This window comes from Lepidochelys kempii, chromosome 27 (assembly GCF_965140265.1).
Source record: "Lepidochelys kempii isolate rLepKem1 chromosome 27, rLepKem1.hap2, whole genome shotgun sequence".
NCBI classification, from domain to species: domain Eukaryota; kingdom Metazoa; phylum Chordata; order Testudines; family Cheloniidae; genus Lepidochelys; species Lepidochelys kempii.
The window spans coordinates 10,371,757-10,386,586 of record NC_133282.1 but is presented as its reverse complement, the minus strand read 5'-3'; the positions used below and the strand labels follow the sequence as shown (position 1 = coordinate 10,386,586).

Below are 14,830 nucleotides of genomic sequence, written 5' to 3'. Positions count from 1 at the left end.
TATCTGCCTGTCTGAGTTATGAAGAAACTGTAGTGGGATTTTGCTTATTTCTAGCTCACTAACACCAATAATATACTTCTTATAGGACTTTTGGGTCACCTGATCAATACTTAAGTTATTAAACATATTAACAGAGTTTGTTTTTGAATGTGTATAAATGAAGATAGATACATCTGCTGGGAGAGCAAAACAGCAGTGCACAGACAATCCAGGAAGTTTCTAGAGAGCGTTGGGGACAACTTCCTGTGCAAGTGCTGGAGGAACCAACTAGGGGCCGTGCTCCCAAACAGGGAAGAATTGGTAGGGGAAACAGAAGTGGGTGGCAACTTGGGCAGCAGTGACCATGAGATGGTCGAGTTCAGCATCCTGACAAAAGGAGGAAAGGAGAGCACCAGAATATGGATGCTGGATTTCAGAAAAGCAGACTTTGACTCCCTCAGGGAACTGATGGACAGCATCCCCGGGAGGCTAATATGTGGGGGAAAGGAGTCCAGGAGAGCTGGCTGTATTTTAAAGAAGCCTTATTGAGAGATCAGGAACAAACCATCCCGATGTGCAGAAAGAATAGCAAATATGGCAGGCGACCAGCTTGACTTAACAGCGAAATCTTCAGTGAGCTTAAACACAAAAACTAAGCTTACAAGAAGTGGAAACTTGGACAGATGAATAGGGAGCAGTATAAAAATATTGCTAGAGCACGCAGGGATGTAAGGCCAAAGCACAATTGGAGCTGCAGCTAGCAAGGGATGTGAAGAGTAATGAGAAGGGTTTCTACAGGTATGTTAGCAACAAGAAGAAGGTCAGGGAAAGTGTGGGACCCTTACTGAATGGGGGACGCAACCTAGTGACAGATGATGTGGAAAAAGCTGAAGTACTCAATGCTTTTTTTGCCACAGTCTTCCCAGGCAAGGTCAGCTCCCAGACTGCTTCACTGGGCAGCACAGTATGGGGAGGAGGTAAGCAGCCCTCAGCGATGAAAGAACAGGTTAAGGACTGGCTAGATTGTCAGGCTCAAAGGGTAATGATCAACGGCTCGATGTCTAGTTGGCAGCCGGTATCAAGCGGAGTGTCCCACAGGTCAGTCCTGGGGCCAGTTTTGTTCAACATCTTCATCAATGATCTGGATGATGGGATGGATTGCACCCACAGCAAGTTCACGGATGACACTAAACTGGGAGGAGAGGTAGATATGGTGGAGGGTAGGGATAGGATACAGAGGGCCCTAGACAAAGGAGGATTGGGCCAAAAGAAATCTGATGAGGTTCAACAAGGACAAGTGCAGAGTCCTGCACTTAGGATGGAAGAATCCCATGCACCGCTACAGGCTGGGGACCGACTGGGTAAGCGGCAGTTCTGCAGAAAAGGACCTGGGGATTACAGTTGACGAGAAGCTGGATATGAGTCAGCAGTGTGCCCTTGTTGCCAAGAAGGCTAACGGCATACTGGACTGCATTAGTAGGAGCATTGCCAGCAGATTGAGGGAAGTGATTATTCCCCTCCATTCGGCACCAGTGAGGCCACATCTGGAGTACTGCGTCCAGTTTTGTGGCCCCCCACTACAGAAAGGATGTGGACAAATTAGAGAGAGTTCAGTGGAGGGCAACAAAAATTATTAGGGGACTGAGGCACATGACTTATGAGGAGAGGCTAAGGGAACTGGGTTTATTTAGTCTGCAGAAAAGAAGAGGGGGGATTTGATAGCAGCCTTCAACTACCTGAAGGGGGGTTCCAAAGAAGATGGAGCTAGGCTGTTCTCAGTGGTGGCAGATGACAGAACAAGGAACAAAAATCTCAAGTTGCAGTGCAGGAAGTCTAGGTTGGATATTAGGAAACACTATTTCACTAGGAGGGTGGTGACGCACTGGAATGGGTTACCTAGGGAGGCAGTGGAATCTCCATCCTTAGAGGTTTTTAAGGCCTGGCTTGACAAAGCCCTGGCTGGGATGATTTAGTTGGGGTTCGTCCTCCTTTGAGCAAGGGGCTGGACTAGATGACCTTCTGAGGTCTCTTCCAGCCCTAATCTTCTATGATTCTATATATGGCTTTTTCCAGAATAAATGTGTTATTTCTCATTCTGAGGAGCTCAGAGCTCCTTATTAAACAAATAACCCCAGCCACAATTTGTGATTCACTTATTTCCCAGAATTTAGAGCTGGGGCTCTATCCAATTTACTGCTACTTCAAGGAAGTGCTGGAGTAAGAACTGAAAGCCTGTATGTGTTTGGTTTGTACAAGGATCTCTTTTCTGTGCTTTGCATGTGAGGACTGTAGAACATTTTCCTATTCAAAGCCTCCAGGTCTCAACTGTGTGTGTGGTTTTTAGTTTGAAAACATTTAAACTATAGCCTCTGTAATCTCCCTCACAATCTCTCTAAATAGACTGAGAGAATCATCCAGCAGGTGCATTGCAGGCTTTAGTTAAAATACATAAACAAACCCTGCCTTTCATTACACATTGTCCATTTTGCTCTAGAAGGTGACATTCAATATTTCAGAAAACCAACAATTTGTCTCATTTCAGATGCTTATATATGGATGAGAATATTTCATTCTAGCAAACAGCATTTGTCCAACAAGGGATTTAACTATAATTTCAGTAGGATAGAGTATTCCTTCATTCCTGTTTTACCCTTATAATTGTCCTGTGTGTGGTATTAAGCTATTGTTGCTTTCTACCTGCAAGGTGGCTGCATTTCAGTGGAGGGCTAAGTGATTTATGCTGGTGTGAAGGAGGAAAAGCAGTTGCCAGGCTCAAGATGCGGTGTGTGACCCACCCCAAGCTGCTCTACCAGAATGGAGGGGGATAGACCAATTGTACAGGAAGGAATAGGTGATGTATCCAACATAAATGTGTGTTGCAGTAACAAGTTAGGAAATAACAGATGGAGGTTTCCCATTAAGCATGCCAGTGGGAGAACCCATGATGTGCCCAAGCCAGTGGCCAACAGCAGAAAAGGCAGCCTGATTCCTCAGGGAGCCTCAGCTGGCAGGAACCAGGTCATGCTCCACATTGTCCAGGTCTGGCACATGAACAGTAAACCATGACAGGTGGCCCCAAGATGGCAGGTTTGGCAACAATCTCTGAACTGGTCTATTGGGGGAGGGGAAGAAGTGGTAATGGGATCCTTGTGGGTGAAAAGTGCTAAACACATAAACGTATGAGATTCATGCATTTCAGAGCTCTTTCTATATAGCAGTACTTACGTTTTGGGGAGGCATGTGGGCTATCAGAGGCAATCTGTCTCATTCGTGTGCCATGGCAGCTGAGAGCAACCAGTCTGGAGATAATGGCAGTTTTACCAAAGCCAATGTTCCCAACAATCACCACACCTCTGTTCACACTGGCATTGGCACTCTGCAACTGTGCATCTATCTCATGGAACACCCAGTCCCGTCCGACAAACACAGACTCTGTGGTGATGCTTGGCACCTCAAAGAGCAGTGGTTTCAGGGAGATGTCTGGAGGTCTATAAGGTGCAAAGCGTACTGTAAAGAAGAAACACAGGGAAAGAACATACAATTTAGGGCTAGATGGCAATACAACTATGGTTATGACATCACTTATAATGAATTCGAAGGCTAGAGTGCTCACACAGAAAAAAGAGAGTTTATATGACCATTGGGCTTGCATTTATATCTCAGAGACTTATTACAAATAAAGGCCGTGTCAACAAGAGCAAAAAGGTGTGTTTTTCAACTGTTAGCTCAGCTCCACTGAACTCCATTGAAAACCCCCTTAACCACCATGTAGACATAGCCAGATAATCTGAGCTTGTCCTCTTGTACAATGCAACCAAAACAAAACTATCTTAAAGCTGTTAAACTTTGTTCACACTGATAGCAAAAGGGGGTTTTAACTGAGCTAAACTAAATAGTTTGAGCCATTTCAAATGGCCAAACCAAACCAAAATGTTTTGTTCTTCATGAAGGAAAATTCTGCTGAAATCTGTCTTTTCATGCAGAAAATGTTAATTCAACTAACTGCATTTTCCCCTGTGAAAATGTTTTGATCAGCTCTAGTATAAACGGGAGGAGCAACAGCTCAGTTGTTTGAGCATTGGCCTGTTAAACCCAGGGTTGTGAGTTCAATCCTTGAGGGGGCCATTTGGGATCTGGGGCAAAAATTGGGGCTTGGTCCTGCTTTGAGCAGGGGGTTGGACTAGATGACCTCCTGAGGTCCCTTCCAACCCTGATATTCTATGAAAGGTGTTATCAGCAGGCATTTGGAATGGCTGTAATACTTCTTACTGGTGAAGCCAAAAGTGAGTAAAGCAATTCATTGCTAGTGAAGGCCAACAAAGCCATTCTACCTCAACACTCTTCATGTATTTTGCATGTGGCACATCTTACTGCAGAAGAAGCATTTTTAACTAGTACTGTTTTTTGGATCCATCCTCCTCTACAGCTAGGCAATCTTTACAACAATTTTTGGAGAAAAATTATAACCAAGAAACCACAAACTAATGTTTTTATGTCTAAGAAAGTTGCTATTTTAGTATCAAATAATCCATGAAGTAAGAGGCATAAATCCTCGTGTCTTACATTAACAGAAAAGAGTAAACCTTCTACCCCATTGTATCAATCAACAGATCAGCACATCTGACTGTCACACATGCCCTGAATTTGGGAAATTAATCCGCTCTAACATTGCCAAGGTTGCTGTGAAGGTTTTATTTGAGAGGATAGGTTTGATGAAGTTGGGATACATATTACTTTTTCAATGTCTTGGAGATGGAAGTGAAAGTCTTATGGAATAGTGGAGCATGTCACCAACACTGTTGGATGCAATATAAAGCGGCAAGGAATGCCGGAGACATTTCCCTTAACTTCTGATTTAAGTAGACAAGGTTGGTTGTGATGCAATCTTCTCTGTCATGAAACCTAGTATGTGCTTGTGTTAATTTCCTAGTTTTTATCCAGGGTTGGTGTTCCTCAGCACAGGTACCCACGGTCAGGGAGGGGGAGACAGGGAGAAGTGGAAGTGCACCTGCCTGACAATCAGAGGGAGAAACAGTGCAGCTGAAGCCACTCCTGACTGTGTCGACTTTACTAAAGAGAATGAGAGGCTGCAACTTCATTAAGTTTTTTAGTCTACAACATTTCATCTCCATGTAAAGGTTACTGAAAGTAAGTAGTCAAACAGCAAACCACCATATTTTGCATTAACCACAAAACCTGTCAGCTGGAGATAACCTCCAAGAAGGACTCTGTGTAGTCACTCATTTCCTGAAACACACAACAGCTTCTCAGGGGCTTCTGAAAATGGAGACAGCAAGGAGCAGCAGCAGGTCTGTTTACCATACTCTCCTTTCCTCTGGATCCCCTGTCCCTGCCTGTGTGAAACCTACCTCTTCACCTTCAAACCTACCAATATGTAACATCAGCAAAGCAAAACAAGTGACACATTGATATTTCATTCAATACCAGTTATCTGGTGATTCATACTATGATTTACAGATTGTCATAGTTTTTAAAGTACAAAACCAGTTTTAAAGATATCTTCTTACTGTGAAAACTACATAAAACATGATGTCCCCCTACCTAGGTCATCAGCAACAGGGTTTTAACCTAGGTCTTCTCAGTGCTGGTTCAGAACACTCCCACCTGTGCTACAGGATCAATTGCTGGCCTCTATGTAGAGAAGCCATTGCAGAAGGGCTTGATGCATACTTTCTAATTTTTTAAAAACAAACTACCCCTCCTCCATTCAGATAGATGCCAAGGAATGTTTGCTCATTCATTTAATTCTGAGCATTTAAATGTTTGCTTGACGGCAATATTTCATAAAGGCTTATGGGGGAAGGAGCAGCATAAACCATTATCTGCAGATTTACTGTATAACTCCCTTGCAGCAGTCCAATGTTATAGCAGGATTCTGAAAGCCGATTTTTTTTTCACAAAGGGAATAATTTATCACAGGTTGCTTTTAAATGCACAAGATGCTCAATTCAGCTCTCCAGGGGAAAAAATTAAAGCACTTTAGCGCAGACATAGGGCCAAGGGTGTTTTTCTTCATTCTAAAGGGCTAACATCAAAATCATTAGGCTTTACAATTAACCTGCCTTGACAATTTTCCCATTTACTGTCTATTACCCTAATGATCTCAGAGAGATCCTCCTTTCAAACAAGCCCTGCTGACCTTGAAAATACATGATCTATACTGCAAATCTTGCTGCTGGAGTGAAAGGCGTGGAATGTACCTTAACTGATGCAAAGCGCACAATGACAGGTTTCAGAGTAGCAGCCGTGTTAGCCTGTATTCGCAAAAAGAAAAGGAGTACTTGTGGCATCTTAGAGACTAACCAATTTATTTGAGCATAAGCTTTCGTGAGCTACAGCTCACTTTGCTCATGAAAGCTTATGCTCAAATAAATTTGTTAGTCTCTAAGGTGCCTCAAGTACTCCTTTTCAAAGAGCATAATGCAGCTTTAAGCCCCCTCTCCAAGGGGCTCTTTCTGCACTTCTGTGGAGAGCATTCTTGGCCAAGGGTGGAGAGAGGGCAACCAATCCTCAAACACCAAGAATCTGTCGGCCATTGTTTTTGTTTTGTTGCTTCACATCAGTGCAAGCAATGAATACAGAAATGTGAATATCCACAATACAGTGTAAATATATGGCTTTAATAAATTGGTACAATAAAACATAAAATGCTGTTCCTTGTCTATTATGTCATTTCTATTAATAGAAAAGATGTTATAATAGAGATGGTTTTTTTCCATTCTTGCCAAAAAATCTTTAAAAATCAGAATTGTAAAAGATTTAACTCATCTCTCTGATTCCCCTGCCTGACACTCAGCAAAAAAATCCTAAACTTTATGTGCTTTGTACCTCTAACATTTTAGATCATATTTTTGCAACCATGGAATAGTCTAAGCCTGGTGTATGATTAGATTTAGAATAATACAGTTGAAAGGCAGAAGATTAAAAAATAAACACTGCCTTTTCAAAGAGCACACAACACACAGAATAAAACTGAATCCAGCCAGTCAATAAGATTTATGTTTCGCGTTTACACAAACCTTAGCAGACTGTAAATAGCAAACTGATGGGACTAAATGTAAGTAGCTCACTGCTGAGCTACTACAGGTAGGAGAAAAAGGAATGCAATGTCTGATCTAATTAATTCAAGAAATGAAGTTTACTCTCCTGTAATTGGGGTTCTTCAAAATGACCTCCGCACACACATTACACCCACCTTCCTCTGAGCCCTTTTTTCAATTATAGACTCGGGGAGGCAATGAAAGGTAAATAGGGGGTTAGCAAGTCATGCCATACCTCCACTGTATTGCCCCACCCCTGAACATTCAGAGTCTGGAGGGGAGGGGCAGGGGGCGCAAAAGTGCTCCAATGGACGCTGCTACCAAGCAGATTCCACTAGTCTAAGCAGCAGCCAGTGCACCCCAAAAGTGGGACTATGCAGAGGCAATTCAAAGAAGAAAATCCACTTATAATATGCAGAAACATAACCTTTCTAAATAGATCCCCCCCCCCCTCATTTACACTCAGAATTCCTCAGAATATTTAGGACCTTTGCTTTAAGACAAACAACAAGATTTATAATTTTACGCAGTGAAATGTAACAATAGTTAAATTGCCATTGTCTCCACAAGTTACTGTTGAAACCTCTGCAGTGTGCAGAGGTATGGAGACCGACATCTGCTAGATCCCCTCCTATAGGCTGCTCTGCATGGTGACCAGCATTTGCTGTGCACTTTGCTCTGCACTGCTCAGTGCCTGGGAGGTCCTGGCTTTGTCTAGAATCACTCCCCTCTCAGACATTACCTTCCATGTCTGGATTCAGCTCATATTTACATATTATTCAAATCTGTAAATCAAGATATAAACCATTCCTGATACTTGTTTCCAGAATGCTTAGAGGCATAATCCAAATTTGGCCTTATTTGTATGTAGGAAGCACAGACCTAGAATGCACAATAATTGTGTTCAGACTTTATTTTAAAAAAATTCAACCAGTGTAGTTAATACCATGTATACCAGATCTGTAGTTTGGAATGCTTCAGATAATCCTGCAAACATTTAGATCGAAGCATACCCTGGCATGCACCTCAGCTGCATCTTCACAGTTTATTGCTAAAATGATCTTTTAATTAAAACATTTCATAATGTGGCCAAAAAAGGCAGCAGGTGATTCCCACACACAGAGAGGTTAATCATACAGCGTGACTCACGCTGCTGTAATCTTCATCTTCACACTACAGAATTATATCTACAATGGGGGAGGTTTTTAAAGATATATATGGAAAGCCTCTAACTCCCATTGAAAGTGAATGGGAGTTAGATGCCTAACCACCAGTTGTGTCTTTGAAAATATCCCCATGTGTGTTAAAATAAAGCAGCATAAAAACTTTGTAATTATTTAAGATTACGCAAATTAAATTCCAGAGTTGAGACTGCCTCTATTATATCATGGACAGTATATTTATTAACACATATTTAAAACTGATTTAACTTTGCTTTTTAAATTTTGGTATCAATTTAAAACAAACATTTAAATCTTCCCTTGATGCTGTAATGCAGTGGTTCCCAACCTAGGGGCGCTGCTTGTTCAGGGAAAGCCCCTAGTGGGCCGGGCCCGTTTGTTTACTGGCCGTGTCCACAGGTTCAGCCGATCACAGCTCCCAGTGGCCGCGCTTCGCCGTTCTCAGCCAATGGGGGCTCCAGGAAGCATTGTGGGCAGAAGAACCTTCCCGCAGCCCCCATTGGCCTGGAGCGGCGAACCACGGCCAGTGGGAGCCGTGATCGGCTGAACCTGCGGACGCAGCAGGTAAACAAACCGGCCCGGCCCGCCAGGGACTTTCCCTGAACAAGCGGCACCCCTAGTTTGAGAATCACTGCTGTAATGCCACTCACAGGACACTTAACGCTGCCAAAATTAGCAAATTAGACCCTCCCACTAAAAATTTCCCCAGTGACATTGTATTAGGTTAATGACACCTTGATCCCCAACAATACCTCTTTAAACCACCACTACATAGGAACGGCCATACTGGGTCAGATCAAAGGTCCATCTAGCCCAGTATCCTGTTTTCTGACAGCGGCCAATGCCAGGTGTCCCAGAGGGAATGAACAGAACAGGCAATCATCAAGTGATACATTCCCTGTCGCCCATTCCCAGCTTCTGGCAAATAGAGGCTAGGGACACCATCCCTGTCCATCCTGGCTAATAGCCATTGATGGTCCTATCTTCCATGAATTCAACTAGTTCTTTTTTGAAACTTGTTATTGTCTTGGCCTTCACAACATCCTCTGGCAAGGAGTTCCACAGGTTGACTGTGCGTTGCATGAAAAAATACTTCCTTTTGTTTGTTCTAAACCTGCTGCCTATTAATTTCATTTGGTGGCCCCTAGTTCTTGTGTTATGAGAAGGAGTAAATAACACTTCCTTATTTACTTTCTCCATACCTGTCATGATTTTATAGACCTCTATCATATCCCCCCTTAGTCGTCTCTTTTCCAAGCTGAAAAGTCCCAGTCTTATTAATCTCTCCTCATATGGCAGCTGTTCCATACCCCAATCATTTTTATTGCTCTTTTCTGAACCTTTTCCAATTCCAGTATATCTTTTTTTTAAGATGGGGTGACCACATCTGCAAGCAGTATTCAAGATGTGGGCGTATCATCAATTTATATAGAGGCAATATGATATTTTCAGTCTTATTATCTACCCCTTTTTTAATGATTCCTAACATTCTGTTTGCTTTTTTGACTGTCGCTGTACATTGAGTGGATGTTTTCAGAGAACTATCCACAATGACTCCAAGATCTTTCTTGAGTGGTAACAGCTAATTTAGACCCTATCATTTCATATGTATAGTTGGGATTATGTTTTCCAATGTGCATTACTTTGCATTTATCTACATTTGTATTGAATTTGAGTAGATTGGTGAGGTATGATTTCCCTTTACAAAAACCATGTTGACTATTTCCCAACAAATTATGTTAATGTATGTGTCTGACAATTTTATTCTTTCCTATAGTTTCAACCACTTTGCCCAGTACTGAAGTCAGGGTTACAGGCCTGTAATTGCCGGGGTCTCCTCTGGAGCCCTTTTTAAAAACTGACGTCATGTTAGCTATCCTCCAGTCATTTGGTACAGAAGCTGATTTAAATGACAGGTTAGAGACGACAGTCAGTAGTCCTGCAATTTCACATCTGAGTTTCTTCAGAACTCTTGGGTGAATACCATCTGGTCCTGGTGACTTATTACTGCTTAGTTTATCTATTTGTTCCAAAATACTCCTCTAATGACACTTCAATTTGGGACAAGTATCGGGGGTAGCCATGTTAGTCTGTATCCACAAAAACAACAAGGAGTCCGGTGGCACCTTTAAGACTAACAGATTTATTTGGGCATAAGCTTTCATGGGTAAAAAACCCACTTCTTCAGATGCACGGAGTGAAAATTACAGATGCAGGCATTATATACTGACACATGAAGAGAAGGGAGTTACCTGACAAGTGGAGAACCAGTGTTGACAGGGCCAGTTCGATCAGGGTGGATGTAGTCCACTCCCAATAACTGATTAGGAGGTGTCAGTTCCAGGTGAGGCAAAGCAGTTTTTGTAATGAGCCAGCCACTCCCAGTCCCTATCTGGGACTTGAATAGGGACTGGAAGTGGCTGGCTCATTACAGAAGCAGCTTTGCCTCGCCTGAAATTGACACCCTCTCATCAATTATTGGGAGTGGACTACATCCACCCTGATCTAATTGGCCCAGTCAACACTGGCTCTCCACTTGTCAGGTAACTCCCTTCTCTTCATGTGTCAATATATAATGCCTGCATCTGTAATTTTCACTCCATACATCTGAAGAAGGGGGGTTTTTACCCACGAAAGCTTATGCCCAAATAAATCTGTTAGTCTTTAAAGTGTCACTGACTCCTTGTTCAATCTGGGACAGTTCCTCAGATTTGTCACCAAAAAAGAATGCATCAGGTTTGGGAATCTCCCTCACATCCTCAGCCGTGAAGACCGATGCAAAGAGTTCATTTAGTTTCTCCACAATGGCCTTATCGTCCTTGAGTGCTCCTTTAGCATCTCGATTGTCCAGTGGCCCCACTGGTTGTTTAGCAGGCTTCCTGATTCTGATGTATTGTACTTAAAATTTTCTTTGCTATTACTTTTTGAGTTTTTGGCTAGCTGTTCTTCAAATTCTTTTTTGGCCTTTGTAATGATATTTTACACTTCATTTGCCAGAGTTTATGTTCCTTTCTATTTTCCTCATTAGGATTTAATTTCCACTTTTTAAAGGATGCCTTTTTGCTGCTCACTGATTCTTTTACTTCGTTGTTTATCCATGGTGGCTCTTTTTTGGTTCTCTTACTATGTTTTTTTAATTTGGGGTATACATTTAAGTTGAGCCTCTATTAGGATGTCTTTAAAAAGTTTCCATGCAGCTTGCAGGGATTTTACTTTTGGTGCTGAACCTTTTAACTTCTGTTTAACTAACTTCCTCATTTTTGTGTCGTTCCCATTTCTGAAATTAAATGCTGCAGTGTTGGGCTGCGGTGGTGTTTTCCCCGCCACAGGGATGTTAAATTTAATTATACTATGACAGGTTTCAGAGTAGCAGCCGTGTTAGTCTGTATTCACAAAAAGAAAAGGAGTACTAGTGGCACCTTAGATTAGAAAAAATTGGTACAATGTCCATCTGTTTGCATTTGGAAAGGAAGATGATGTCTGTCTGTATCTGTAAGAGTTTTTTCATGAAGTTGATAGATTTCCACTAAGGTGCCAGTAGTACTCCTTTTCTTTTCAATTATATTATGGTCACTATTACCAAGCGGTCCAGCTATAGTCACCTCTTGGACCTGATCCTGTGCTCCATTTAGGAATAAATCAAGATTTGCCTCTCCTCTTGTGGGTTCCAAGATTAGCTGCTCCAAGAAGCAGTAATTTAAGGTGTCAAGAAACTTTATCTCTGCATCCCTTCCTGAGGTGATATGAACCCAGTCAATATGGGGATAATTGAAATCCCCCTTTATTATTGAGTTTTTTTATTTTAATAGCTTCTCTAATCTCCCTGAGCATTTCACAGTCACTATCACCATCCTGGTCAGGTGGCCTATAATATATCCCTACTGCTATATTCTTATCATTCAAGCAAGGAATTACAATCCATAGAGATTCTGTGGTACAGTTTGATTCATTTAAGGTTTTTACTTTATTTGATTCTATGCTTTCTTTCACATATAGTGCCACTTCCCCACCAGCACAACCAGTTCTGTCCTTCCGATATATTTTGTACCCTGGTATTACTGTGTCCCATTGATTATCCTCATTCCACCAAGTTTCTGTGATGTCTATTATATCAATATCCTCATTTAATACGAGGCTCTCTAGTTCACCCATCTTATTATTTGGACTTCTAGCACTGGTATATAAGCACTTTAAAAACTTGTCACTTTTTAGCTGTCTGCCATTATATGATGTAATTGAATGGGGCTTTTTTTTTTTTTTTTTTGACTTTCTCATCATTTCCTACAATATACAACATAATGATGCAAATGGACTCTGTGGTCCAATCAGAACAGGGGAACGGGCCCCATATTCAGTGTGCCTACAGTAAAACAAGTAGTGTAACATCAGTTTTCTGGACGTTGCTGGAAACTTCATCTGTCAGACACAAAATCTTGCTTCCTTGGAAAATGCTTTTCTGACCTTTAGGGGAGGGATATTATCACTTTATTATTATCATCACTTAGTAATGAATAATATTATTAGCCAAAGGGAATTATATTATTACTTAATTAAGCATGTATTATTATAGGAGTAATAGCAAGGCCCCTCTGCTTTCTTCTGCAATAATCTGAATAGTTCCATCAGAGGCTAATCCTGGACAGGGATATCACTACTTAATTACTCTATCAAACATTTACATTCTCTTTCCAAGTTCAATTACAGTATTTTAAAATTTACAGTGGAACCTGATTACATGGCAACCACGTTGCACTAAAATTGTATAAAAAATCATGACTATGATTTAAGCAGGTCTGTATTCCAAAGGACTGTACTATTTTATGGAACACTGCAAGGCCAAATTCTCCCTTTGTGTACACCCACCTAACTCCCATGTTAGCATTTATGCTATAAATGATGGGATAATTTGTCTTTTATTTATTACTCTTTACAGTATATACAAAGAAAAAGCCCTGAAAAACCTTGATTTTTTTGACTTCTACATGAAACTTAAAAATTGCTAAAATAAATCCTGAAAAAAATGAAATTAATAAACCCTGACAAATAGAAGCCTTATGTATAATTAAGTCAAACAGAAAGCTGTAAAAGATTTGAGCCATGGCTTAGGAATTTCAAATTGCACTCAGTTTGATAATTTGTATGTCCTAGGACCTAGGGGTGACAGTGGACGAGAAGCTGGATATGAGTCAGCAGTGTGCCCTTGTTGCCAAGAAGGCCAATGGCATTTTGGGATGTATAAGTAGGGGCATAGCGAGCAGATCGAGGAACGTGATCGTCCCCCTCTATTCAACATTGGTGAGGCCTCATCTGGAGTACTGTGTCCAGTTTTGGGCCCCACACTACAAGAAGGATGTGGATAAATTGGAAAGAGTCCAGCGAAGGGCAACAAAAATGATTAGGGGTCTAGAACACATGACTGATGAGGAGAGGCTGAGGGAACTGGGATTGTTTAATCTGCAGAAGAGAAGAATGAGGGGGGATTTGATAGCTGCTTTCAACTACCTGAGAGGTGGTTCCAGAGAGGATGGTTCTAGAGTATTCTCAATGGTGGAAGAGGACAGGACAAGGAGTAATGGTCTGAAGTTGCAGTGGGGGAGGTTTAGATTGGATATTAGGAAAATTTTTTTCACTAGGAGGGTGGTGAAACACTGGAATGCGTTGCCTAGGGAGGTGGTGGAATCTCCTTCCTTAGAAGTTTTTAAGGTCAGGCTTGACAAAGCCCTGGCTGGGATGATTTAATTGGGGATTGGTCCTGCTTTTGAGCAGGGGGTTGGACTAGATGACCTCCTGAGGTCCCTTCCAACCCTGATATTCTATGATAGGTTTATAACATATATAAAAAAGGTACACATTAATGTTACGTTCCTCTTCCCCATCTTTCACATGCTGTTGGTCATAGAATCATAGAAGTGTAGGACTGGAAGGGATCTCAAGAGGTCAAATAGTCTAATCCTCTGCATTGAAGGCAGGACGACATAACAATTAGACCATTCCTGACACGGGTCTGTCTAACCTGTTCTTAAAAATCGCCAATGACAGGGATTCCACAACCTTCCTAGGCAATTTATTCCAGTGCTTAACTACCCTGACACTTACAAAGTTTTTCCTAATGTCCAGCCTAAACCTCCCTTACTGCAATTTAAGCCCATTGCTTCTTGTCCTATCCTCAGAGATTAATAAGAACAATTTTTCACCCTCCTCCTTGTAACAACCTTTTGTGTACTTGAAAGCTGTTATCAGGTCCACTCTCAGTCTTCTCCAGACTAAACAAACCCCATTTTTTCAATCTTTCCTCATAGATCATGTTTTCTAGACCTTGAATCATTTTTTGTTGCTCTTCTCTGAATTTTCTCCAATTTGTCCATATCTTTCCAGAAATGTGGCACCCAGAACTGGACATAATACTCCAATTGAGGCCTAATTAGCGCGGAGTAGAGCAGAATTACTTCTCATGTCTTGCTTACATCACCCCTGCTAATACATCACAGAATGATGTTTGCTTTTTTTGCATCAGTGTTACGGTGTTGACTGATATTTAACTGGTGGTCAACTATAACCCTCAGATCCCTTTCCACAGTACTCCTTCCTAGGCAGTCATTTTCCATTTTA

General features: G+C 41.6%; 1 protein-coding gene across 18 annotated transcripts in view; it reads right to left on the bottom strand.

Annotated features, from left to right (window-relative positions):
* Nucleotides 1-14,830, bottom strand: part of TANC2 (tetratricopeptide repeat, ankyrin repeat and coiled-coil containing 2) — a 693,994-nt gene that overhangs the window by 114,961 nt on the left and 564,203 nt on the right. For all 18 annotated transcript variants that reach the window (XM_073325985.1, XM_073325979.1, XM_073325984.1 and 15 more), the window contains one exon: nt 3,205-3,486. In XM_073325985.1, coding sequence (XP_073182086.1) covers nt 3,205-3,486 — 282 coding nt within the window. The remainder of the gene's footprint in view (nt 1-3,204; nt 3,487-14,830) is intronic.